We start from the raw sequence: 26291 nt of genomic DNA, 5'->3' as shown, positions 1-26291 counted from the left end.
TCAACAGTCTTGCACAATTCACAGCGCTCAGCATAGCACATACCCTCCCCAATGTCCATCACCCAGCCACCCCATCCCTCCCACCCCCCTCCACTCCAGCAACCCTCAGTTTGTTTCCTGAGATTAAGAGATCATAGGGGAAGGGAGGGAAAAATGAAACAGGACGAAACCAGAGAGGGAGACAAACGGTAAGAGTACTTGCTTTTTTGTGCCCCAGTATACCCAGTGTTTGTGTGTGTTAGTTCCAGTTGTGTGTATTACAGTCCCTTACATGACTGACATCTCCATTAGACTGAGCATCTTTGACAACAGGAATAAAGAATCCGTACTCTTAGCCAGGACTGTCGCACAGTGGATGTCTGTTGACCTGAATGAGCCAGCATATGCACCTGGCCCATTGTAGGTCCTTCATAGATATTTGTTGCAGTGGAATGATCGGTATTAATAAAATTATGTCCATGTACGGCCAAGCTTTGTGGCTCTGTCATCTCCCATGGAATGTTGTCTTCTGTCAGGGGAGAGGTTAGGAAGGGGGTGAGGGCTAGTGGTGTGGTGCAGGTAGATGGCATAAGGGTGGCAGGGAAGGTTCTCGTTTTCTGTGTTTGATTTCATGGACCCCATTCTAGGAAGGCAGTTTTGCATTTTCCTTAATTGTAGCTTTAGTTCCTATTGTTGAGACATCTTTCATTCAGGGCCATCATCCTTTTAAAAAAATCACTTGTTAACAAATAAATAAACCAAGTATCTTTGGCTAAGGTGGGAATTTCCCTATTATTGGGCCTTCCTATAATTTTACTAATTTTATTTTTTTTAATCTAAGTATAATTAACACACAGTGTTATATTAGTTTCAGGCGTACAATATAGTGAGTCAACTATTCTCAGTGCTAATCGTAGTAAGTATACTCTTAATCCCCTTCACCTATTTTACCCATGCTCCTCCCCACCTCCCCCCTGGCAACCCCACGTTTGTTCTCTGTATATAAAAGTGTGTTTGTCTCTTTTCTTCTTTGTTTTGTTTTCTTAAATTCCACATATGAGTGAAGTCATGTGGTATTTATCTTTCTCTGACTTATTTCACTCAGCATTATACCCTCTTGCCATTTGTAACAACGTGGACACATCTAGAGGATATAAAGCCTTCCTATAATTTTATGTGGCTTTTTTATTAGACCTTCTAGTTAAGCCTTCTTTGGTTATCATGATTAAGAGGTTCGGTTTACTGTTCTTTTTGAGCAGAAACTCACATTCAGGGTCAGCCTTTTTGGATTCAGCCATTCTGGGTCTGTGGGATGAGCTCAGAAATGGCTGCACAGTTTGAAGGTCTATTTCCAGTAGCTTTATCTCCATTTTCTTTAAAAAATGAGATAACTAGTGAAATGTTTATTTTCTTTTTTTTTTTAAGATTTTATTTATTTATTTGACAGAGAGAGACACAGCGAGAGAGGGAACACAAGCAGGGGGAGTGGGAGAGGGAGAAGCAGGCTTCCCGCGGAGCAGGGAGCCCGATGCGGGGCTTGATCCCAGGACTCTGGGATCATGACCTGAGCCGAAGGCAGACGCTCAACGACTGAGCCACCCAGGCGCCCCTGAAATGTTTATTTTCAGCTGAACTCTTTGATATAACTATCAGATAGATGGTCACTGGGAAAGGCAGTTGACTCGACACAGGAAATACATTCATTCAATTTAACTGAAATCAAATGAGATAATGTATGTGAAGCAGTAGCTGAGGGCAAAGTATATAGTAAGTGCATAGTAAATACTAGCTGTAATTGAAGTGGTTGTATTATCATTATTATCATTATCATCTCTTCCCAGCACAGAGTCTGGACTTAATAGTACCTAGTAGTGTGCAATGCATATTTATTAAAGAAAGAAAAAATGGAACATGTGGCTGCCTGCTTCTTTTCTTTTTCTCCCCACGTTAAATGCTTGTCTGCTCTTATAGCTGAGGAAAAAGCTGACATAAAAGTTGGCTTGCTGGAAAGTTTCTCAGCCCCATTTGTCACCTTACCCTTGGAGCCCAATTGTATGTCAACTCCATGTCCCCTCAGATGCCTGGCAGTGAAGGGACAGACCACAGGTCACTTCCCTATGATCTGCTTTAGCCGCCACGGCTCTGATCAAGCTTGGCTGATGGATGGGTGCCCTGTTGTTGGAAATGTCTCCCTGGGTTTGCTCAGGAAATACTCCTTTGCTATATTTTCTGGGTGGCATCTACTGCTTGAAAGCAAGACGTGGAAAACAAGGAGTTTGTCCTTCTTGGAAATCCAGAGTTTTAAAAAGATCTGTTTTGAGTTATGTACCTAGGTTGAGAGACCATGTTTCAGGTAGAGCTCTGATTCCCTTTGCTACAAACCCTGTCAGTGGCTTGATGACATCAAATGAGCAGTTTGTACATGGAGACCAAGATTTTCCTGGTGTATGTTTGACAGTTTATTTCCCCAACCCCCGACTAATTTCTGTTTAACCTCAAAAGGGTGATGATTCTGAACGTTCTCTTGGCTTGATTTGCAGCGCTCGGAAGGAGTGAATGAGATGTGCAGCTCGGAGCGTTGTTTCTGAAGGGAGGAGTCATTCTCTTGGAGAGGAGTCCTCCATGAGCCTGGCCGAGGCCCGGGATCTGTGTGAAGTGGACTAAGGATTTAGTAGGATGTCAACTGAGACAGAACTTCAAGTAGCTGTGAAAACCAGCGCCAAGAAAGACTCCAGAAAGAAAGGTAGGGCTGATTTGTTCCTTTCTTACCGGCTTTTTATCTGTGTAGTGTTTTATCTCTGGAAAGATGTATAGCATTATCTTTGTGATGGCATATGTTTTTTAAAGGGCGCCAGCATTATTTGCTGTTTTCTGTACTCATGGTATATTTTAATGGCTCTCCATTATGCCTTGGGTAAAATCCAAAATTATTTTCATAACCTATAAAACCCTTCCTGGTATGCCTTTTACCCATCCCTCCAGCAAGCAACATCTCTGCCTAATCCTCCCGCCCCCTTATCCCAACCCTATTTACTCTCCAGGCATTCTGTCTCTTGTGATTCACTTTTGCAGGTATCCAAAGTTCTCAAATTCCAGCAGCACCAGAATCACCTGGAAGGCTTGTTAAAACACAGATTGTTGGGTCTCATCCCCAGAATTTTTGGGTTTGGTAGGTCTGGGGTAGGGCCCAAACCTACATTTAGAACAAATTCCCCGATGGCACTGGTACTATTATTTCAGAGTCCAGACTTTGAGAACCAATGGACAATAATCTCGCCCGAAATCCTTTGTCACTCTCCACTTTTTCCTAGACTGGCTCCTACTTAATCTCCAGGTTTGTCCCTTCCTAACCCGCACTGGGTTAGTTGTTTTTGTTTGTTTTGCTGCAGTAGGGCTTTGTTAGAATCTCACTTTATTAAAAATTTCCTGTGTTTTTGTTTGTTGGCTGGACTGTGCATTCCTGCAGAGCTGGACCTCTTGTTCACCTTTTAACTCCAACACTTGGAACGTGCTTGACCCAGAGGAAGCATGTAAATATCTGTTAATGAGGACTGGCATGCATACTATGATAATAAAATAATTCTCTCACTCTCCGTGTTTTCTCGAGAATTGGGTCCCATGGCTTTATGACCATACCTTTCAGGATGTTTGTCTCCCGGTGGCAATTAGGTGTAAGCAACTTCGTGCTGTGTGTTGTCTTTCTGTCCGTCTTCTGAGCCGCATGGAGGAGGATTAATAGACTTCTCTTTCAGGTCTTGAAATCTGTCAATATGGGCTTGCAAACCAGGATGCACTTAGCTGCTTTGTATAGGCAGTGATTTGTTTGAGACACTGCTGTGCCTGCCCAGTCATGTTTCGTGATGGCATTTGTTTGACACTCTATAGGAAGCAAGGACATAAATGTAATACACATGCAGCTTGCAGACAGCCAAAACCTCAGCAAGGACGGTAAATTTTGCATTGGATGTTTATTTGAAACACATATTTTGGAAGTAGTCTAGTTCATTTCCTAAAACTTAATGTAAACCTTGTATTTTATGCATCATGGTCTAAGAATAATAGAAGGAAAGCAAGTCAGTGAGAGAACAGGTCTTGGGAGAACTGCTGCATGGGGGAAAAAAAAGATTCCAGAGCACGATAATGTACCAGAATTCAAATGCTTTTTCACTGAAAAATGACAAGTTATATTTTTGCTTCAAATTTAACCTTTCTACCAAACTTGTGCTCTTGAATGCTTAATGCATTAAAAATTGTATCTTACTGAATATCTTTTCATTCTTAAATTGAACATGCAAAACCAGGAGCATTCTTAAAATGAGGATTCAGGTTTTCAGAACATTGGCTTAGTTGAAGATTTGGAATGGGAGCATGAAGGTGACCTTTTTAGAACCTCCTCATCTTCATGTCTTACAAGACTCTAAAATCAGCATAATACATATGCAAGGAATATCCGCTTGCAAGTGGCCAATACCATGCACGGAGTCTGGGCAGGCAGACCTGGATTCAAATTCTAGCTATGCCACTTCCTGTGTGACCTTGGAATGTTACTTAACCTCTCTGAGCATCTGTTTTCTCTCCTATTAATAAGTAAGGATATAATATTAAACTTCAAAGGCTTACTTTGAAGAATAATTGAGATAGGGCAGATTAAATACTTAGTATAGTACTTGGCATTTATTAAAGGATCAACAAAGAGCCTTTTTATAAAAGATTTTATTCATTTGACAGAGAGAAAGAGAGCGTGTGCACAAACAGGGGAGAAGAAGAGGGAGAGGAGAAGCAGGCTCCCCACTGAGCAGGGAGCCCGACGCGGGGCTCGATCCCAGGACCCTGGGATCATGACCTGAGCCAAAGGCTGATGCTTAACCAACTGAGCCACCCAAGCTCCCCAACAAAGAGTCTTTATGTGTGTTCTTCCTCTTCCTTTTCTCTTTTTCCTTCCCTTTTCTCCTTATCCTTCTCTCCTTAATTCTTCTCATCTCCTTTCTTCCCTGTCATTTTTCTCCATTTCTCTCCTCTCTCTTTTCTCTGTTTCTCTTCTCCCATTTCTGTGCTCTTCTCCTCCTCTTCCTCTTCTTCATTTTCATCATCTTCATCATCAGCATTATACTGTTTTCTCTTATCCCATTCTAGAACCAAGGGGATCTTAGAAAGTGTATAGCTGATTTGTCCCAAAGTAAGATTTTATAATTGTTCTTAATTATGTAGTAGTGATAAACAATATGCATTCTTGATAGACTTCTCTGGCTCAAGGCACCATGAAAGCACATACATACATTAAAAAAGGGAGAGAATGTGCTCATAACAGGATTAATTTATTTCTTACTCCTCAGTTTTTCCTGTGGAACAATAAGTATTCCATAAAGCAAATGTTGCTGACTGAGCCAAAATAAGTAGAACTTTAAAAGGAAATGTTAACAGTTTATTTATTGATCTTGAATCTTGAATATAATAGCATTACTAAACTTTGTTAGTAATTCTTCCAATTCATCTTTGATTTTTCTGTGGAGACAACATATAACCTCATAAGTAGGTTTCTGTTTTCCTTTCTAATCCTTAAGTAATTCTTTTTCTTGTCTTATTGCATTGGCTGGATCTGTCAGTACAATATTTAGTGATAGGAGGTATGCTTAACTTGATCTTCAGTTAATGGAAATGCTTCTAAGTTTCCTGTGTGATATTTAAATTTTTACTAGAGATTTTTTTTATAATTTCTTCTTCACTTATCATTGTCTAGGAAGTATTTTTTATAAATCCTGAGTTTGCATGTTGAATTTTATCATATGCTTTTTTTATATTAATTTCAGTGATTATACATATTTTTCCTTTCAATTTATATTGTGGTGGATTTTACTGATAGATTTTTCTAATCTTCATTTCTGAAGTAACTAGTACTTGTTCATGACATATTATTTTCTATACATGGATTTGATTTTTTGATATTTTACTTAGGATTTTGATATCTATATTCATCAGCATGATTGGCATATAACTTTCTTTTCTTGAACAATCTTTGTGTCTGGTATTAGTAAAAGTTTATAATTTCATACAGTGATTTTTGGCGCTAAAGAAATACTGAATGATATTTAAGCCCCTTTCTGAAAAAATTATGTTTTTCTTTTTTTAGTAATTTTATTTGACTTTTTAGAAGGTATATACTCTTATTATACTGAAAATTAAAAGAGACAAAGTAAGCATGCCTAATCCCATTAATCAAAAATAACTGCTATTAACATTCTAAGTGAATTCCTTCTGGACTGACTTTTCAGGATATGTGTTTGAGATCATACTAAGTCATAGTTTCATATCCTGCTTTGCTATTTGACATTAGATCATAAGTACACTTCTCATATTATTACATGATATTACAGACTAGAAGGGTTTTTTGGGGGTTTTTTTTTTGCCCCTTTGGCAAGATTTAGATGGTTCCTGGGGAAGATATTTTATTTCCTAAAAAAGAACACCTGACAATATGGGTCATCTATCAAGAGCGAGAGTGGCATAAAGAAAGTTTAAGAGGCCCTTTAGAATTTCTCACAAACCTATCACCCTGGTTCTTTAACCCAGGCTTTTGAAAGGAAGTCAGATAGCTTCAAATACAAGTCACACAGGGGCATATTTCACCATAAAATGCATTTCTCGACAGGCCATGTAGGAGACGTAACTGGAGTATTCACAACTCAAATAAGGAAGGCTTGAAAGTGGTAAGAAATAAAGTTGTTTTCTTCATTTCATTTTTATTGGATTGTGTCACTACACATGCAGCTTGTCAAACGGTGCCTATTCCAGGAGTGGAATTCGATGGAGGACGGGAATGTAGATTTTCAGGTTCGTTACCTGCCATCAAAGGGGGAGAACAGCTGACACGATTCTTGTTATTTATAAAACTGGCACTAGGCCACCAAGTAGAAGACTGTGGGAGAGGAACGGGTCCCTATGAGCAGGTGCAGACGTTTCTGGGTGTTGTGCCTGGGGTTTCTCAGTCAGCACCACCTGGTAGCTGAGTGTGATAGAAAGAGCACTCACTTTGGAGCCAGACCTGGTTTTATTTTTTTAAAAGATTTTATTTATTTATTTGACAGAGAGATAGAGAGCACAAGTAGGCAGAGAGGCAGGCAGAGGGAGAGGGAGAAACAGACTCTCCACTGAGCAGGGAGCCCGACGTGGGGCTCCATCCCAGGACCCTGGGATCATGACCTGAGCCGAAGGCAGCTGATTAACCGACTGAGCCACCCAGGCGCCCCTGGACCTGGTTTTAAATTCTAATTCTTTTCCTTCTCACTGTGTAACCAGAGATGGGTTATTTAGCTTCTTAGAACCCTGTCTCAGTGAGGGTGTGTGTGCGCGCGTAAGAATAATACTTACCAGAAGGGCAAGGGAGGAATCATGGGTGAAGGTCCAGCGTGGGAGCCACAACATGGCAGCTCCTGGTTAGCATTAGCTTTTCTGCCCTTTTCCTTCTGAGATCACAGTTCAGCACTGTCTCCTGATCTTCTAGAAACACCTGCAAATAAACTTACCCACTTTCCAGATATTAGATTTATGTCCAAGGATCATTAGTTAGCAAAACAATAACAACAACAAAATGCTACCTTATTTGCTCCCTGAAAGATTTGGCCTTGAGAATCAAAGCCCTGATGGGTCTAGGAGAAGTTGGTGGTCATATGACAGACACCTTAGTTTTGGAGCCCCATCAAGCTGAATTTGAACCCTGGCTGTGTGCCTCAGTAGCTGTGTGAACTATTGGGAGGTTTCTTTTTTCCCTTCTTCTTTTTTTTTTAATCTTTTTATCTTTTAAAGATTTTATTTATTTGAGAGAGAGAGAGCACAAGCAGGGGGAGCAGCAGGCGGTGGGAGAAGCGGGATCCCCGCTGAGCAAAGAGCCTGATGCAGGACTTGATCCAAGGACCCTGGGATCACGACCTGAGCCGAAGGCAGACGCTTAACCCACTAAGCCACCCAGGCATCCCTAATGGGAGATTTCTTAAAAATTCTGGTTAATTTTGGTTAAGGAATGGTTTCAGTAATGCCATACTCAGGGTCCTAGTCCCTCAACTGGTCAGGTAGCCCTGGAAAATAACCTGTTAACACTGGCTTACCACTTGAGGAGCTAGTAAAGGGCTATCACATTCATTATCTGATTGGGTCCTCAGGACTGGGGTGATAAATATAAAAAAATTCATTTTATCAGGCCTGTGGTGCAGAGCTGCTATCTCTCTGCCTTCACCTACTGCTCTTGTCCTGCAGGGAGGCTGCCCACTGTCCGTCAAGACCCTGGCCCAGGGCTCAAACCTCAGGCCTGCCGCTCCGGGTCTGTCCACTCCCTCAGGACACTTCCCCCTTTCCAGCTTCTGTTTCCTCAGTCACCAAACAGAGGTAGAAATTATATCTGTGTGACCCAGTCTGAAACCTAGATGAAGCATTAATTCGTGAATGAGGTCTTTTGTCCACAAGGATTTATCCAGTCCCGGTTGTGACCCCTGCCAGCACTCAGTGTTCTGTGGGTAGAGAGAAGTATCTGGAAAGGAGAACCTGACTGTAGGCAGTTCATGTAGTTGAAGAACTTCTGCTTCCAGAGGCCCTTCTGATTTTTATAGGTCATCCTTCCTTTTAAAGACCTGTTGTTCTCTACTTTGCTGCTTTTATTCATTCTCAGCCTATTACTACTCAAAAGTTAATGTTTTATTTTTACTCCAAATTCATATTTGTTACTTAAAATATGTCACGCTCCTCATAATAAAGAAAATTCTTAGACTCTTTTCATGGCTTTCCTGACTAAAAACAATTGAGTTTTCATCTTAATAAACACGAGTAGCGTAATACTCTAAAATAAACTTGAGTAAGTTCTCTAGAAATGGAAAAACAGAAAAGGTTATAAGGAATTGGCAATTGGGGGTTAGTTAGAGCCTCTTGCTCACAGATTAGCTCTCGAAAGAAGGACTTGCTGATGGACACTCATTTGGCCAGTGGCAGCGTCAGGGCTGGAGGCCAGAACAGCTCCCATGGCTGGTGGTTCTCCAGCTCATCAGGCTGCAAACAACTTACCTTCTTGGGATTGACCTCTTGGAGTGTTTCTTCCTCTTCTTTACATTGAAGACTCCTGGAAGAGGTCATGCTTTAGAAGTAGATGAACTTAAGTTTGATTTAAGACTTAGCACAATTTCTGCTTTTGTATCTCAGGCTAGCTACTTTATCTTTCTGAGCCTCAGCTTCTCCATCTATAAAATAGGGACAATAGCACCTATCTCGGAGTGTTGTAATGAGGATTACATGAGTGAATAACATACAACACCCAACACAATTCAATTCTCTGTTCATAGACTCAGGATGAGGAAACTTTCCCTTTCCCTCCAGTGCCCCAGCTCCCCGGCCAGCCCTGAGAGGCAGCACCTCTCCTGGTGCTGTAGGACATGAGAGAAAAGTAAAAGGCACCCTTTTCTCCAGAGGCACATGGGGGGAATCACTGAGAAGAAGGAACTGGTTCATCTTCAAATGGATGCTTGTTTCAATAATAACGGGGAAGGTGAACAGGAAATACAAAGGAGAACGGACCATGCTGTTAAGCTATAAATATTTATTAATAGCCATCATTTGTATTGTGCTTCCTTCATGCAAACCATTTTAGATAAATTGTCCGTGAGGAGCCCAAGTCTTACATCACCCCATGGAACACGTAAGAAAATAATGTTCAGAGAGGTCAAGAGACTTGCCCTGGGTCACGTGGTTTGTCTACATACGCTGGGAAGTACTAGGTCTGGCAGACATTAACGTCTGTGTGGTCTTCCCTGAAAGCATGCTCTGGGTTTGCCCTGTGCCTTGATGCTGGAGGGCTGGTGGGTCCGAAAAAATTACAGGGGCTACACTCTTTTTTTGGCAGAGGAGGCACGGAAAGAGATGAGACACATCATGTAAATTTATGGCACCATTCTGCCTTGGCAGGGTTTTGGATTTGGTGTGCTAATTGTTCTCTCCTGACTCTGTGATTTGCAGGCTTTGGAAATTCAAAATCAAGGATTTAATTACACGATGACATCAATTTCTCTGAGGTTGATCCATAAAGCTCTGGGGCTGAAGGGCTTGGGAGGGAGGGAATACTGTTTTGGGTCAAGAAGTCCAGATCCCTTATGGTAGGACTGGCTGTCATATGGTATGATGTGTGTTGGGGAGAGGCTTCTGTACTGTCTTTGAGCACATGGTCTTGAATTTATTACAGGACACATCCCTCACTGCGGTCATTCCCTGAAGACAAACTCATTCCAGGTTTCATTGGTGACTTAGTTCTGGGCCTCATTTTAACTGGTTCCTTTATAAGAAGTCAGGCTTTCTTCAAGCCCTCCTTCACACCCCTTTCTTCCTTGGATGTATTGTGTAACCACAGCAGCATACCAAAGAGGATAACACCCCAAGAAAGTCCTCTGAGATTTGGTCCCTGTGTCTTTGTCACTTGGCCTCCTCTTACCCTGAGCCACACTGAGCTTCAGTTCCCAGAACTCAGCTCTGTGACATCTGTGTGTCGGCTCCTTTTACCTGGGGTCATCTTTCTCACCCTGTCTATTCACTTGGCCAAATCCTGGCCATCCTTCAATACCCAACAACCATTTGTCTGAGCCACCATCCTTGCCATTTTGAGCTTTGTAACATTCTCAATTAATTAATCATGGACTGTCAGCCCCTGTGACCTCCTAAATGCCTCCCAAAGCTGTTCATGCTCTCTCTCCTCACTGTTTCTCTCCCAAGTACAGTCCGGGCTGCCTTCCTCTGCCATCTGGGTGGTTCTCACACCCTCCTAAGTGGTTTTCAGGTTTTCAGTCTTTTCCATCTCCAAGCTGTTCTGGACACTTGGAGATCTGATCAAGTCTCCCCTCTGCTTCAGACCCTTCAGGGAGCAGCTCCGACCGCCCCCAGGGTAACGTCCACACTGCTTCTCGTGGTGTTAGAGAGGCCCCGCCTGGTCTGATGCCTCCTTATCTTTCCGGTCACATTTCTCCACGCTGTTCTGCAGTGACAGTCCATTCCGTGGTGCAACTGAATTAATTTCAGTTCCGCGATCATACCAGGCAATCATTCACATTTGGGGTTTGGCAAATCCTGTTTCTTCTCCCAAGAATATGTTTTCTTTTATTTCTTTTCAGAGTTAACTCCACTTATCCTTTAGTTCCAATTTCGATATTACTGTCTGCAGAAATGCTTTGGTGCCCCATTGCAACCCATCCACATGACCCCCAGCTGCGGGTCATGACTGTTTTGTGTGCTCTTAAACGTCTCATTTTGCTCATCATAATGTATTTTTAGTTATCTTTTTGTTCCTCTTTATCACTCATTATGTTGGGAGTCCTGTGACGGCAGGAACCGTGTCTTTCTTGTTAACCACTTCACTTCTACCACTGAGCACAGTGTTGAAAGATGTAGGTATGCAGCAATGTTGGGTGAATGAATAAGTGAGCAAATGAATGAATTTATGACTAAGAGAAGCCTCATTCAACTGGATTTGTGAAGGGTTCCATAGCACCCTATATATACTCAAATCATCGCACTTACCATGTTTCTCCTATCATTTTGGCTTATTTTTCTGTCTCTACTGTTAGCCATGAGTTCCTAGCACAGCACTCAGAACATGGTAGGTACTCAGTAAGTGTTTGTTGAATTGATTATCGCAAAGTGTGGGGGAGAATGATTTGTACAAGGAGAAAGAAGATTACAAAACACAAACACCTCCCCTAAATGCTGGCTCTTGAGATCCTTATTATGTCGCTTTGAAAATTCCTACCCTTCTGTGAACTACTTCTCCATTTGTGATGTGTGTCCAATCATGTCTGGTGCCGTAATTTAGTGTGATGTGGGCCATATTGGTAGTAAAGCTATAAGATTTGCCATATTAGTTCATCCCCCTGCTTCATTAAGCTCAGTGTGCTGCCTGGGGCAGTGGCTGGGCTTGAATTTTGATGTTGGGAAGAACAAAGCCCTTTACATTATCCCTCCAAGTCCTGTGAGTCAGGAAGGGTACATGCCTTTGTAGGGCTGGAGAGCCTTCATCTTTGCAGATAATCAGCAAATGCCCCAGAGCATGGGGTTTTATTATCTGTGTGGTTTGCTGAGTGAGCAGATGATGTTCCAAGGTGTGCTAGGATTTCAGCAACCCCCTCTTTGCGACAAAGCCTCTAGGATGGTCGGAGTGCATATGTTGAAAGACCGAGCAATTCTACACAGTCCATCAAGAGAGTACATGTAGATAAAAGGCAGAGGAGAGAGTGTGCTAGAGGTGAAATGTCTCATTTAAGCTTGAAAACAACCTTTGGACAAATGTTCCCATTTTATAGGAGAGGCAACTGAGACTCAGAGAGACGAACGGATTGCCTGAAGGCCACACAACTAGGAAGTAAAGGGACCCATTTGCAGCTAGATCTCTCTGATCCCAGAACCTGTCTACATGCTTCACACTAGACTGAGCTGCTCCCTCCTAAGTGGTGTATCTTCTTACCAAACACCAAGTAAGGCTTACACTGAAAGACATCTTCCTACAGATTCCAGCAGAAACACTCTTAGGTTGCCATGGCCATAGCGAGAGGAAGGAATGATGGCAGAATATGTGGTACAGTAAGAAAGGGGGTTGGAGAGGCAGAGGAAGCTCTAGGTCTTCACTCCCCTTCTCTGGCAGGTGGGAGGTTGCCGTACACAAGGGTTCCAGTGATTGACTAGGAAACATTTCCCTTTCTAAGGAGAATTCCAGTTATCCTATATTTTCCAGATATAAAAAGGTAAAGACTGGGTGAATTTGAAGGACTTTGTGCATTCATCAGAATGCACATCTAGCTCATAATTTGGAATAAGCACTCCCAAGTTTGCAGATGCCCCCAAATCGATGAGTATTCACATTAGCCCATTTCACTTCCAGTTCCCCACGTCAGAAATACTCATGAGAATGCTGATGAGGAAAGTAGGGTGAGGAAGGTAGCTGCTGTCCATCCGCAGTTATATAGTGTCAAGCAGTGTATTTAAACGCTTACATGTATTTTCTCCTGAACAAGTCTTTGAGGGAGCTCCTCTTTTTAAAATCCCAAATTTACGGATGAGGAAGTGGAAATTAAGGAGGCAGGACAGAGTTCATGCCATCACTCTAGAACTTATGCTCTGAACAGCCCTGCAGTTCTACGTCACTCATGCATTCAGCAGGTATCACAGGTGCCTTATATGGACGCGGACCTTCTGAACACATTGACCTGCTTGGCCCTCCCTGAAGCTGCATGAGTTTTCTCCAGCTCGTTATCTTCTCTCCACCTGGAAAAAAATCACCCTAATCTCTTAGCTGGCTGTCAGGGCCTGCCTGATCTTCTGAGACCCAGCTCAGAGAGCACTTCATGAAGTTTTTTCTTAGCATTCTATTCTTCCCATGGAGTAAAGACTTCCTTACCCCATGATTCTCAGCATGTTGGGTTTTTACAAAATTTTTCTTCCAGAGAAAGCTTTTATGTCTTTCTTCCCTCAACTCGGATTGCACTTACATACCTCTCTTCCTTACTAGATTGTGTTGTGAGTAGAGACGTGATGGCAGGGACTGTGTCTTGAGCATCATTATATCCTCCCAAAGCTGGGATGAGGAGAATTTATCGAAGAGTTGTCCGTGTGGAGGATGGGAAATGACATTAGTTGCACGACTACTAAATGCAAGCAGAGAATACACTGAGAACACAGGAATTGATGAGTTTGATAAAACTCCCATTTTACAGATGAGGAAACATACTCAGGTGAGTTCAGAATATGTTCAAGGTCACCCATCATGTAAATGGAAGAACATGAATTTTTTTTTTTTTTAAAGATTTTATTTATTTATTTGAGAGAGAGAATGAGATAGAGAGAGAGCATGAGAGGGGGAAGGGTCAGAGGGAGAAGCAGACTCCCTGCTGAGCAGGGAGCCCGATGCGGGACTCGATCCCGGGACTCCAGGATCATGACCTGAGCCGAAGGCAGTCGCTCAACCAACTGAGCCACCCAGGCGCCCGGAAGAACATGAATTTTTAAACTTAGCTCTAAATGATCCAAAACATGGGATCTTCCTGCCATATTTGCTGTTTCCCAGCAGTGGCCATCAAATAAAACCTCAGTGAAAGCTCAGTTCCTGGGGATCTGTGTCCTATTGTTAAGTGGCAGCAATATTTGTGATTTACTTTTATAAAGAATTTATAGATCATTGTTGTAGATTCACTTCCCTCAGATTGGGGACTGTCATCACTTGAGTTTTTCAGTTCCCCTGACTGGTGATACCACTCTAGGGAGAACTTGCATTCTGATTGTTAAACCAGAGGCAGGAAAAGCCATGCAGGAACTCTTTGCACTAGAAGAAGCCCAGCAGATGATGAATAGCAGACCTGAATCTTATCATGTATTTCAGGATGATGTACGGGACTGTTGGAAACTGCCTTTGACAAATGTGCACAGGAAGGGGAATTATCTCCAACAATGAAAAATGTTCTTATTATGTGATCCTAAAAAGATCAGGACCCCTATCATTGGGAAAATGATCATCCCCATATCCCTTATTAACAGCGATATGGAAGCATGTGCTAAAGACATTGGACGTTGGGCTGAAGCTGTGATGGATAGCCATGAGTGCTGGATCAGGTTGGACTTATGAAAGGTAGCTTGATGCTTGATAGCAGGTGGGAAATGTGCAACTCACTAAGGTCGCTTTTAGCCCTTGCTTCGTGAGGCTCTGCAAGACTTGTTCCTGCTATCTTAGCCAAGTACCCAGTGGCTTTTGGTCAGGCCAAAAAATATGATTAAAGAGTAGGAGGTATGTGATATACGTTTGTAGGAAATAAAACCATTTCCATAAGGAGGAGAAGACAGGCATTTTAAATATTTAATCTTACTTTATTTTCACATTTCACATGCATATGTGGAAACCTAGAGTCCTAGAGATTCACTAGCCTGCCGAAGGCTAGAAACCAGCAGAGTGCAGATTTGAACCTGAACAGTTTGATTTCAAAGTCTATATGCTTTGCAGACCATGGTAGCTTTCAATAAATAACCTTCTGGTTGAAGTTCAAAGCAATAGAAATAGTAACAACCAAATGCATATGTGAAGCGCTTGCTGCAGCTTCTAGCACATGGTAGATGTTCAAGAAGTGCTCGTCTTCCTGCCCTTCCTCCTTCCTTCCTTCCCTCATTCCATTTTTGAGTGTTTTCTAAAACCAGGCAGAGTGTTAGCCACAGAAGATTGTGAACAAGTCCTGGGCTTAGGGAACTTGAGATCTCTCCGAAACACAACTAAGAAGCAATTATAGGTCATTACAGTAAGTTGAAATCCCAGAGCAGAGATAAGCAGCTATCCAAGGGCTTCCCAGAGGTTGTGCCATTTAAATAAAGATTCTTGGAGTGCAGATTTATTACTTTTTTCAGTTCGATGGGTGCTTTGTGAAATATCTTCTATTATTATAGACATTGTCTACCCATTAGATTTAAATCCCTAGTGTGAAAAATAAATCCTACCTTGTCCTCTGGTGAAAGGAAGACCAGCAGATCAGAAATCTTTCTGGGGCAGCCACTTGCTCCTCCCTCCAACCCCCCCGACTTGACTTCTAGAGTAAAAGGCCCTTCAAGTTGTATACGTATTTTATTCATTTCCTATTACATGTAGGACCAGGCATATAGTATGTGTTCATTAAGCATTTGTAGAACAGTGGAGTAGCCTGTATTAGGTAGGTAATTCTTTGGCCTTTGGCCTGCATTTTCCTAGAATCAGTAATTTATATTCCATTAGGTTTCCTTTGATGTTTTAAAGTAATGATTACTGTGGCTTCTTCTCCTGCTCTCAAAGTTATAGATTGCAGATAGATTTTTGTGTCATTTGCCAGTGCTGGTCTATTTTAATGGCTGCTTCAAGCACTATGTGGGGGATTCTAAAGTCATACCCTGGCTCTGAGCGAGAAAGTCAACATTCAAGCATATTTTCTTTCAATTCTTTTTTTTTTTCTGCACACATGTGTGCACACAAACATGTAAACACATGCATTCTGGTTTGATCCTACTGGGTATTTAATTCTGCATTACTTTTCCACTAAATCTTACCATCTAAGCTGTTCCCATGTCATTATAAATTGTGCTATTATCACTTTACAAAAAGCGAGGCGATCTCATTTCCCTTAGCTTTTACTCACAAGCCCTCCTTCCAAACCCTTCTGTCATTGTTGCCTTTTTTTCAATGGTTCATTCCTAAATTTGCCGAATCTCACTTCAGTGGCGGCACACAGAATTGCTTTCAGTGGTTGATGATTCATTTCATCACCTTGGACTGATGCAGATGTTTACCTTCTGCATCTTGTGGCTGGGGGATGATGCTAACTTGTTTCCCCACAGCAAGAAGAAAGGGAGACCTTGGGGTGGGCTCCCCTCTGTGGGCGTGTCCCCAGCGGGGGCCGCCACTCCAGGGAAAGCCTTGGAATTCAGATTTGCCAATGGATGCCTCTGAGCACGAGTGATTCTTGCAGTTTACATCTTTTAACCTCAGCTTTATCAACTTTAATATGTTGTCCTGGTGCCTTGATTTTTTGGTTCATCTGTTTTAATGTGATGAAATGTAAAGACAAATCTCAGTTTGTCCCCTCACAACGACAGTAGGAGTTTTCAGCTGATAGCCTATCCTCCGTCTGTTAAGGATTCGAATTTTAAGCAGCCAAAAATACATTTTCCTGGTATCTGTCATCAAATGATTAGTGCAACTATTTAGTTCTGGTCGTCTTTCCTATTCTTGGTAGATTTGTTTTCTCTTCTTAGAATTCTACTGCCGCCCTCTCTGTCTGGGAGACTGGAGATGTCATTTAAACATTGCTTATTAGGATTCCATTATTTGTTCTCATATATAGTCAGCTAAATCAAAAAGTCAGGCAGTGTTTTTAAATTGCGAATTTAAATGACAATTTATAGACCAGGTCTACTGGAAATTTTCTGTCCTTGGCATCCATCACTGCTTGTGTGTATATAGTTTTATGCTCAGTCTTTTTTCTCTCTTTTTATCTTCTTGAGAGCACAGCACACACATCCATCAGAAGGATCAGAACTGCTTGCAGTCTAACAAAAAATGCAATAAAGATCTTGAAAGGAAATGAAGACAAACACCCTATCCCAGACCTTGCTTAGATACTCATTCTCTTCCTCCACCTTCCCCCTACCCCTGCCTCTTAAAGAGGAAACTTGCATTAGTCACTTTTTAAAAAAGTATTGAAGTACCTGATTTAGTTTCAAATAAAATAAACAGTCACCAAAGGCCCGAAAAATGCCAAATATTGTTACCTCAATTAATTTGCACCATAAACCAATGATAATGAAACTATTATTAGGAATGGTGTCATAGCTGATATTTACTAAGCACTTACTATGTACCAGGCACTGTTCTGTGCGTTTCATTTGCCATAACTCATTTAAGATAATAAGATGCTGATTTCTAAAGAGAAGACTGAAATTCATGGGGGTCGGCGTGCTGGGGCCCAAAGCTTGAGTGAGTGGTGGAGCTCTAGCTTCTGATGTAGAGCTCTGTCCACCACACTAGCTTCTGTTTTTATTTTCAGTAAGAAAACTTAGGGCCTACTTAGTATCTCTATTTCGTATGAATGACAGGTTGAAAAGTTGTCACATCATGCCTTGCTGAGTTTTAATTTTTAGCAGATTGGGTTAGAAGGGGGGGCTGTAAACCTTGAAATCGTCTTTTTTTATCGGTCCATTTTCCCTGGGATCAGAGTAGATTGGCAAAGCATTATGATCTTCCATTTCAGAGCTGAAGGATTATCCGTCTCGATGGGTGAAATCATCTCTAAAATCCTTATGAAGCCAGCTCCTGCAGAGGTTGGTACATTTCAGAAAATGCCTGTGATACCCAGGAACTTTGGTGATGGAAATGAACAGAGTCAAATTTGCATCTGGAGGGCCCGTATTTAGTGTGTGGTCCCATTGACTCCATATTGTGTCCCGTGTCTCCTCTTATAACAGAGCCTGGAGGTCTGCCTTTCAGCCTGTGCTCACCAGGCTCCAGTATCAGCAGCATCTGGGGGCATCAGGGCTGGTGAGGTTCCAATTAGACAGGAGATGATGACAGGGAGAGATGGAAGGACTTTGTCTTGCCTGTGAGAAGACATGGGGAGGGAGCCAGAGGAGGCTAGGGGAGCCATCAGACCACAATGTGGGCTTGATCCTGAGTGAAAGAGGGAGGGTGCGAGGGAAGGAAGAAAGAAGGAAGGGCCGGTAGAAGAAGCATCTCAGACTTCAGCAAGGTCATTGCGTAGTCCTTGAGCCAGAGTCACGTGTCAGAAGAGGCCCCGCCTCCTGGGAGTAGGCCTGCTTGAATATCCCTGCTTGCTCCATCATTGGCTGGGAGCAGCCTGTGGGAAACATGGTCTTGCTGCAGACGTGGAATGGATTTCTGAGTGCAGCAGTTGGGGCTCTTTCCCAGCAGCTGGAAGTCTGCCAGATGCGTTTTCATGGTCCCCCCACGCTGCACCAAACTGATCGTCAAGGTACCTAAATTATTCAGCCGTTCTAACTTCAGTTAGGTGGTGCAATGAGCAATTCAGATTCCTCCCTCCATGTCACCCTGTGCCCCTTAGACAAGGATGGACACATGTCGGTTAAAAGGAGGTGCTAACTGAGGTTGGGGCCCTGGATTCTCTGGCCAGAGTCCAGCAGTCCTCAGAACATTTTGTCCTTTTGCATCCTGCAAGGCCCGAAGAGAGGAGATTGAAAGCAGCTGTAGGGTTGGTAGCCCTAGAAGGAAGCCCTCTCTGTACCTTGTGATCTCCCCACACCTCTTTTTGTGTCACAGGCCAAAGAAGAATGCCCATCCCATCGTGCCCCTGCACCACCATCCATGCCAGGAAGGCCAGAGCACCATTTCTGGAACATCTTTCTGATGGCCAGCATGCGTAGGGCCTTATTTAAGTAGATTCCGTGAACCCTCAAAACGACCAGTGAGGCCGGTTTTCTTCAGAGCACAGCCTGGTGATTGTGTCACTGTCTCCAGAATTCCAAATTGATCCATCACAGCTCTGCCATTTATCAATGGCAGTTACCTTGGGCAACTTCTAAGTCCCATAAGCTTTTATTTCCTTATGGGAGAACCAAAGTCCATGTATTATGACTGGTTCCTGGGACCGTAAGGTTCGTGGGAGGTGGGCGAGCCTGTGTGCATGCATCCATCCCTGCCTAGCTCTGTGCCCTAGGTGGTGGGGGATGAGGGGGGACACACCACCTTGCCCTTTCCTGCCTTCTAGGAGGTTACAACTTAGTACTCAGTGTTACTTTTTGGTCCTTAAGCACACCATGCTACTTTATGCCTTCCTGCTCAGCCTTCACATTGGCCTTCCTCCAAAATCATTTGTTGCTTGGAATAGATCCTACTCATAAAAGAAGCAATCTGGAAGGCTGGGCATCCTGAGAGCCTTGAGCCGAGTACTGAAAAGCCAGGCACTCATGTATCTTCCCCTCATCTCTCCAGAGCTACTTTGCTTTTTCCAGACTGGCTTCTTCTCCCTCTCTGCAATCAGGCTTGCCTTGGTCACTTTGCTCATGTCCAGCTTTACTAGCTTCTGCATTAAAAATCTCAATGACAGCTGAGTCACAGGGTCCCCATTCCAGATCCCGGGCAGAGCAAATCGGTAGGCTCATCCCAACTGACAGTGGGCTGTTCAAGAGTTAGAGACGTATGACAGATGGTAGGTGCGATAGTCCACGCTATGGGCAGTGGGAGGGGATCGCTTTGCAAAGTAGTGAGGCATGGATTGAACAGATAACAACCACCAACAAGATTGAGCTTAGGTGTCACTTCCTCCAGGAAGTCTTCCTGGACCCAGCTGAACAAATATAGGTAGGCCCTCCCCTGGGCTATTCTGACTCTGGGCACTGGCCTGTGTTCCAGTAGCTGTCAGGATGTGCTGTACTTTCATCAGCCCCACATCTGTCTTCATACCAGATGGTGGTGCATCCGGAAGGTAGGGACAGGATCTACTCCATCTTTGCAGACACCACCGGTATCCCAGTGCCTACCACCCAGCAGGTACTCTGTAAATAGTTTATAGAACTAAGTGTCATCCGGTAAACTGACAAATAATTGTACTGCAGAAGGAGAGGGACTTCCCAGTAACAGCTCGAAGCTGTTGGTTTGCCAAAAAAACAGTTGTCCTCTCTGCCCCACCCTCATCCCCCGCCCCCAAGGTGCAGTAAACATCCATGGGGACAGAAGCAGAGATCCGGTGACTGCCTTTCATGTACAGTCATGCTCCACGTCTTTGATCCCAATCTCCTTTAGGTATTGAATCCTGAAGAGCCTGCTGCAGCTCCCCACTTAATAGCCATCCGGCACCCCACGCATTAATGCCAATTAGCCTGGGAAAGATGAAAACTTTGGGGACTTAATGAGCTGAGTTGGCACCTGTTCACTCAGCGCTCCAGCCTGCCTCTCTTTAGCTACTTACACCAACTGATGGTGTCAGGTTTAACCTTTCTGGGGAAAGGCTTACAAAGGCATTTTTCCTTTCGTGTTTTCCAACTTTTCATTTACTTTGGGTGACTGACCTCAGGAGTTTTGGAGCCACAGTCTTCAGGAGCCTCATATGAGGCCATACCCGCACCTGCACCCACCCCAGACCCCGCCCCGTGGTGCTGAGGGGCTGAGACTAAGGCCGTGTGTGAACTGGGAAGACAGAGCAGGTGTGACACCCCAAAGCAGCCTTTCCGCTTAGGAGCCGTGCAAGAGGGGCGAGCGTGGTTGCCTGGCACTAAGGAGCTCCGTGAGTGTTGGGGGAAGACCCGTCGCCCAGCACACTGCTGCGTCACAGATGAAGAGTGTCTGCTCCACGAGGACACCACGGTGCCCATGGCGGCGTGACCAGCACCCTTACCAGTGCCCGGCACATGGTAGTGCCCAAGTAGTACCTGTTGCGTGAATGAATGAATGAACAAATGATGAGCAGTAATTAACAATTTGAATCCCACTGCTAGCACTTCTGCACATTGTGACCGTGGGCAGTTTATTTCCATCTGTCTCCGACCCGGGCCCTTCATCCTTATTGAAAAGACCAATGCTTCTCATGGTTTTGGGCTTACGTGTAAAGCACTTCCTTAGCACGGTGTCTGGCACATAGTAAGTAGTTCTTACTAAGTAAAGTGCTTGATACCCACAGCTCAGTGCTTTCATTTATACGGTGAAAATGCTTCTCTGTGCTGAACAGGGTTCGTGTGAGGAATAATGGGATATGGCGAACAGAGCATGGCCAGGTCTGGGCTCCATGCTCCGTAGATGGTAGGTGATGCCATCCCCATGAGGAGAAGGCTCGACGGGCTCAGACAGTGATGACCCATCTCTCGGGGCCATGCACAGGAGGAAGGGGGCAGGTTCGGAGAGGGGCTCGTCTCTAGCTCCTGGATGTGACAGCCGTTTGCGTGGGCAGACACACAGTGCTCTGGCCTTCCTTTGCCTTTCACCTTGAAAGAACTCAGGCTTTTCAAAGGGATCCTAGGCTATATTATCAGACTTCCACCTAGCAAGCTGTTCTTTTCAGCAGACTGACTTTTACAATTCTCATGACCAAACGCCAACCCTTCTTTACCAAAACCCCCTTAATCCTTTGATCTTGTCTCAGTCACAAGAAATGATTGTCTGCTACGTCTTGCCATACATGATTTAGAGAGGATTACTGAGCAACCGCAGTCCATCCCTCACCTTCCCCTCCCCCACGAGCAGTCACTTCCTCATGTGAAATCCTCCGAGGCCCCCCAGACCCTGGGAGGATATCCTTGGAAAGAAAAGAGCTAAGCAAGGCAGCTGGGGCAGAGGCACAAAGCATCTCAGGGTGAGAGATTGAAGGGAATATTCCAGAGGAAAGGAGGTCGGGGTAAGTGTGGATATACTATATTGTCAAGTGAAAGAAAACCTGTTCCTGTGGCTCACAGTAAGTAGAAGCACATCTGGGTCTCATCATCAACAAAGCACTACCCTACATGTCATCAGGCATGACCCTTGAGTGAGTTCTCTGAGGGGGCGGGGCCGGGCATAGCAATTCCAGGATGCTCTTCCAGAACGGAAGCACAGGATCTGTGTGGCTTACTTGTGTTCCCAGAGGGTGAGCGGTGGCGTCTTCCAAGACTGGATCCTAGCCTCTTCCAATAGATCTGGTCAGCAAGAGCAAGGGCTGAAAAGTTCAGACAGGTTTGGTCCTGTGCCTGTTGCCGTCAGATTCATTCTTCGCCTGTACATGGCACGGTGTTCTCTGAATCCCAGGGGGCTGCTCCTTGCAATCCCATTCTCCCCTGAGGTCTCCTGACAGTGGGCTTCAGGCTGGGCTCGGACCATGGGAGGCACTGGTGGGAGATGGGGAAAGTGGGGTAAAGTGGGATGTGGGGGCTCTTCTCTCCCTCACTCTGCTTCTGCGTCCTGTGGATCTGGGTCCTACAGGATGGCTCTCATCTTGACGACTGCAGCCTTCCAGGGCAACCTTGCCATGGTTCCAGCCACCCCTACACAGCCCCATCTCTGTGCTCTGGGCACAGCACCTCCTCCTTTTGTGAGTCTATTCCCAGGGCTGGTGGCAGCTTCCTGCGCTCACTAATCCTTGGATCACTTCCTTTTTCCCTGGTTTTCAGCTCTTCCAACACCATTATAAGGGTTCCCGCATTAAATTCCCTCTTTGAATAGCTGGCAAGGGCTCAGTTTGTCTGATTGGTCCTTGACTGATCCTTTGTTTGAAAACTGGCTACACTAATATGTGAGAAATAGAACTTTGGACCAGCTTCTTAACCTGCAGAGCCTCTTTAGTCACCTATAAAATGGAGATTTTAGATTTAAAGGTTATGTGTGTATAGAAGCTAACCGAGGGCTTGGCACACAGTAGGTATTTAATGAGTGACAACTCTTTTTTATTCCAAGTCATTTAGGAAGAGAGTAAGGATCTCTCAGGGAAGGAAGCTGGTCTCTATTTTTCAACTCCTGGCAGGATGCCACACATTTAATAAAGTAAGTAAACTTAATAAAGATATATATAGAGAGAGAGATTTCAACTGAGTGGGTTGGATGAATTGAGATACCACCACTATCATTCCAATAATTCTAGGATTTCTAAGAAAAGATTCAAAGAGAGTTTCTTGGATTTTCTAGTGCAATCTATCAATAGTTTCACTTTGGAGGCCCATTTGACATGTTAAGAGCCAACAAATGGAGAACACTACAGGAACCTTGGGAAGGTACTTAACTGAAACAGTGCAAGTTGTGTCCTGTGCCCTGTCTACCCGCCCCGCCCCTCTCTCTTTTTTGGTCCTGTTTCTTCTCTTTCCCCAGACAAGTTGAAAGCTGAATCCCTTAAGAGCTCTCAGTGCTCTTGGCTGCACCCCTGATGCACACAGACATTTGCCTGCCTCAGAACTCCTGAAGGAGTGGCCAGATGCTGCTTGCTTTGGGGAGGGGAATTGGAAGGTTTCATTAGTCACACTTGCTAGAAGTGTAAAACCTCTGGTGGGCTTGTCGAACATGGGGCAATCTCTACGTGTAAATATTTATGGATTAGGAATCAAATATTAAATATTTACTTCAGCTTCTTGGAATTATAAATGATTTAATAAAACCTATGGGGAGTTGGAATGGCTTTGGTTCAGAACCAACCCATATATTTAATTGTTTCCCCAACCCCCATCTACTCCCTTATGACGCAGCAGCTGGGAGAGCATGGGATGCCCGTGGAAAAGAAAGAGAGCTTGGCTTTAAAGTTGGGGTTTGGTTCATTCTTCTCATTTTCCCTCCTGTGTTACAGGATATGTGTTTCAGAGTAGGCATTCCTACAGGCCTGTGAGGGAGAAAACCCCACCCTTCGAGGCTGTATTTCTCAGTTGTACCATGTAGCACAACCCCTTGGTGGGGGGGGGGCAGGTTGTCAAAAAACACAGGTGCTATTGCCCTCCCAATGATCCAGTGAGTGGGCACCTCCACAGGGAGGACCCAGCATCCTTATGTGTCAGAAGCTCAAGCTAAAGAACCACGGGAGGTGTCTCTGAGGCTACTCATGGGAGAACCTTGACAACGACTTTGCAGTAAGACAGGTTCTGATCTGAATCTCATCTCTGCTGGTGAATAGCTGCGTGCCTCGGGGAAACCTCCCCCCCCAACTTCAGTGTCCTCATCTTGATAACAGACATTAATGTACCTCTGCGTACTAGTTTCCTGAGGCTGCTATAAAAAATTACCACAAACTTGGTAGCCAACAAAACAAAACAAAACCAGAAATTCACTCTCTCACATTTCTGGAAGATAAAAGTCCAAAATGTAGGTGTCAGCAGGGTTGCTCTCCTTGTGAAAGCTCCAGAGAAGAATCTGTTTCTTGCCTCTTCCAGCTTCTCGTGGCTGCTAGTTGGTGCTTTTGATTTGTGGTCACGTCTCTTTCTGCTCTGTCTTCACATGGCCTTCTCTTCCATGTGTCTCTTGTGAGGACACTTGTCATTAGATTTAGGACCCATCCAAATGACCCAGGATGATCTCCTTATCTCGAGATCCTTAATTATGTCTACAAAGATCTTTTTTTTTCCAAATAAGGCCATATTCACAGGATCCACAGATGAGGACACGACAGTATCTTTTGGGGCTACCATTTAGCCCACAGTAGTATCTCAAGGGCTGACGGTGATGTCACTGACAACAGCTCTCATTGGTTGGTACCCATGCCATAAGTTTACTTTAGAACAAGTCTAGTTTGTGGAGTTGTTATGGACGATTGAAATTATACGCCCACGTGTCTGGGACATAGTAACCATTCATTAAACAGTAGCTTTTTTTATTAATATTTGCAAGGTATTTACACATATTACTCATCGCTTACTTGAGTATTTATCCCTTCATACACTCTTCATTCATGTAAACAACAATTTGTTGAGTATCTGCCTATTATGGGCCAGTCACTAGCCAGGCCCTGAGGATATAAAATTATATATTTATTTCCTGAGACATGAACTAGATAAAAAAGATAAACAGTGAAACTACTATAGTCCAGTGTGACCAGCACCTCAGTGGATGTAATTACCTGGGATTAAAGGAGCCATAAGTGTACCCAGGAGATTAGAGAAGGCTTCACAGAAGAGGAGCCATTCAAGCTAGATCATACAAGTTGAAAGGAGTTTATTAAACAAAAGGATGATGTGCAGACACCACCTGAGACACTCCGTGTATTCAAGCATAAGAAATCGTAGTGTTGTGGAGGAATGGTGAGACATACAGGGTCCTGGAGCCGCAGGGTTCGCGTAGGGGAGCAAAGGAAGTGAGACAGCCGTAGGAAACAGAAGCCAGCTTTTATTAAACTCTCACAAAGGGAAAATATTATTAATCCCATTTTACTGGGAAAGAAAGAGAAATTAACTTGCCCAGCATCACATAACTAGTTAAAAGGAGGACTTGTGCCCAGTTTTCTGCCTCCCCTCTTTCGGGTAGCAACAGGCAGATATCCCTCAATGCTCTTCTTCCATTGTAGGTGCTTCTTTGCTTGCTTCTTATTCCTTCTTTGATTTCTAGGGGACATGCCTTGTGCCTAGCGTGTGCCCCTGGCCTGCCTTAGGCCTGGTGCCCAGCAGGCATCGAGCAAATCTTTGCTAACCGAGTTTTATCACAGGAGAAATTTCTGGCATCAAGCAGGAAAGCGGGATGAAATTCTTTCTGAAGTCCTCTTTGACCTCAAGCTTCTAGATTAAGTTTGCTTACATGGGAGGCTGAGATTTTCTTTTGGAGTCTGAATACACGGATACCACCCGAAACCTATTGTTACTTATTTCTCTGGGGGCAGGGGAGTATTTCCACACATAGCCCGCTCTCCATCTGCCACATGTTTTTTTATTGGTTTACATGGTTACATCTATTTACATTTGCCGTCCACATGAGTGCTGCTTTTTCATAATTCATAGAAGCGTCGCACAAAATTAATCTACAGTGAGAACTCGAACTTGACTAAAGCCAAAAGCCTTGCCTGCGAATGTCTTTGTTACTGACAGCATATCGGTTGGAGCTCTTTTTAGTGTTGCGTAAGTTCCAAATTCTCCTTTAAGGAGAGCCAGATTGAGGAAATCATTAATCCCTGACAGTTGTGTAGATATAATTAAAGATATATGAATTTAAAAATACCTGCTATCTCAAATTACTTCCTAAAAGAACAGGGAGGGGGGAGAGAGTTCTATTTAAAATGTCAGATACAGACACATTAGGCTGGGTAGTCAAAGCACTGTATGTCTGTCACTCATGAAAACTGACAATTAGGTCCATAAATAGATTTTACAGGCTTCCACACAGGAACGCACATCCTGCA

General features: G+C 43.8%; 1 protein-coding gene across 3 annotated transcripts in view; it reads left to right on the top strand.

The window, feature by feature from the left end:
* The window catches only part of LOC115942550 (disabled homolog 1), a 1065325-nt gene that overhangs the window by 793133 nt on the left and 245901 nt on the right, over window positions 1-26291 (top strand). For all 3 annotated transcript variants that reach the window (XM_081818492.1, XM_081818493.1, XM_081818494.1), the window contains one exon: window positions 2520-2722. In XM_081818492.1, coding sequence (XP_081674618.1) covers window positions 2656-2722 — 67 coding nt within the window. In that variant the 5' untranslated portion in view covers window positions 2520-2655. The remainder of the gene's footprint in view (window positions 1-2519; window positions 2723-26291) is intronic.

The sequence above is a fragment of the Leptonychotes weddellii genome, chromosome 4 (assembly GCF_054177405.1).
Source record: "Leptonychotes weddellii isolate Sample4059 chromosome 4, ASM5417740v2, whole genome shotgun sequence".
In the NCBI taxonomy this organism is placed as follows: domain Eukaryota; kingdom Metazoa; phylum Chordata; class Mammalia; order Carnivora; family Phocidae; genus Leptonychotes; species Leptonychotes weddellii.
This window is presented reverse-complemented; position numbering and strand designations above follow the sequence as displayed.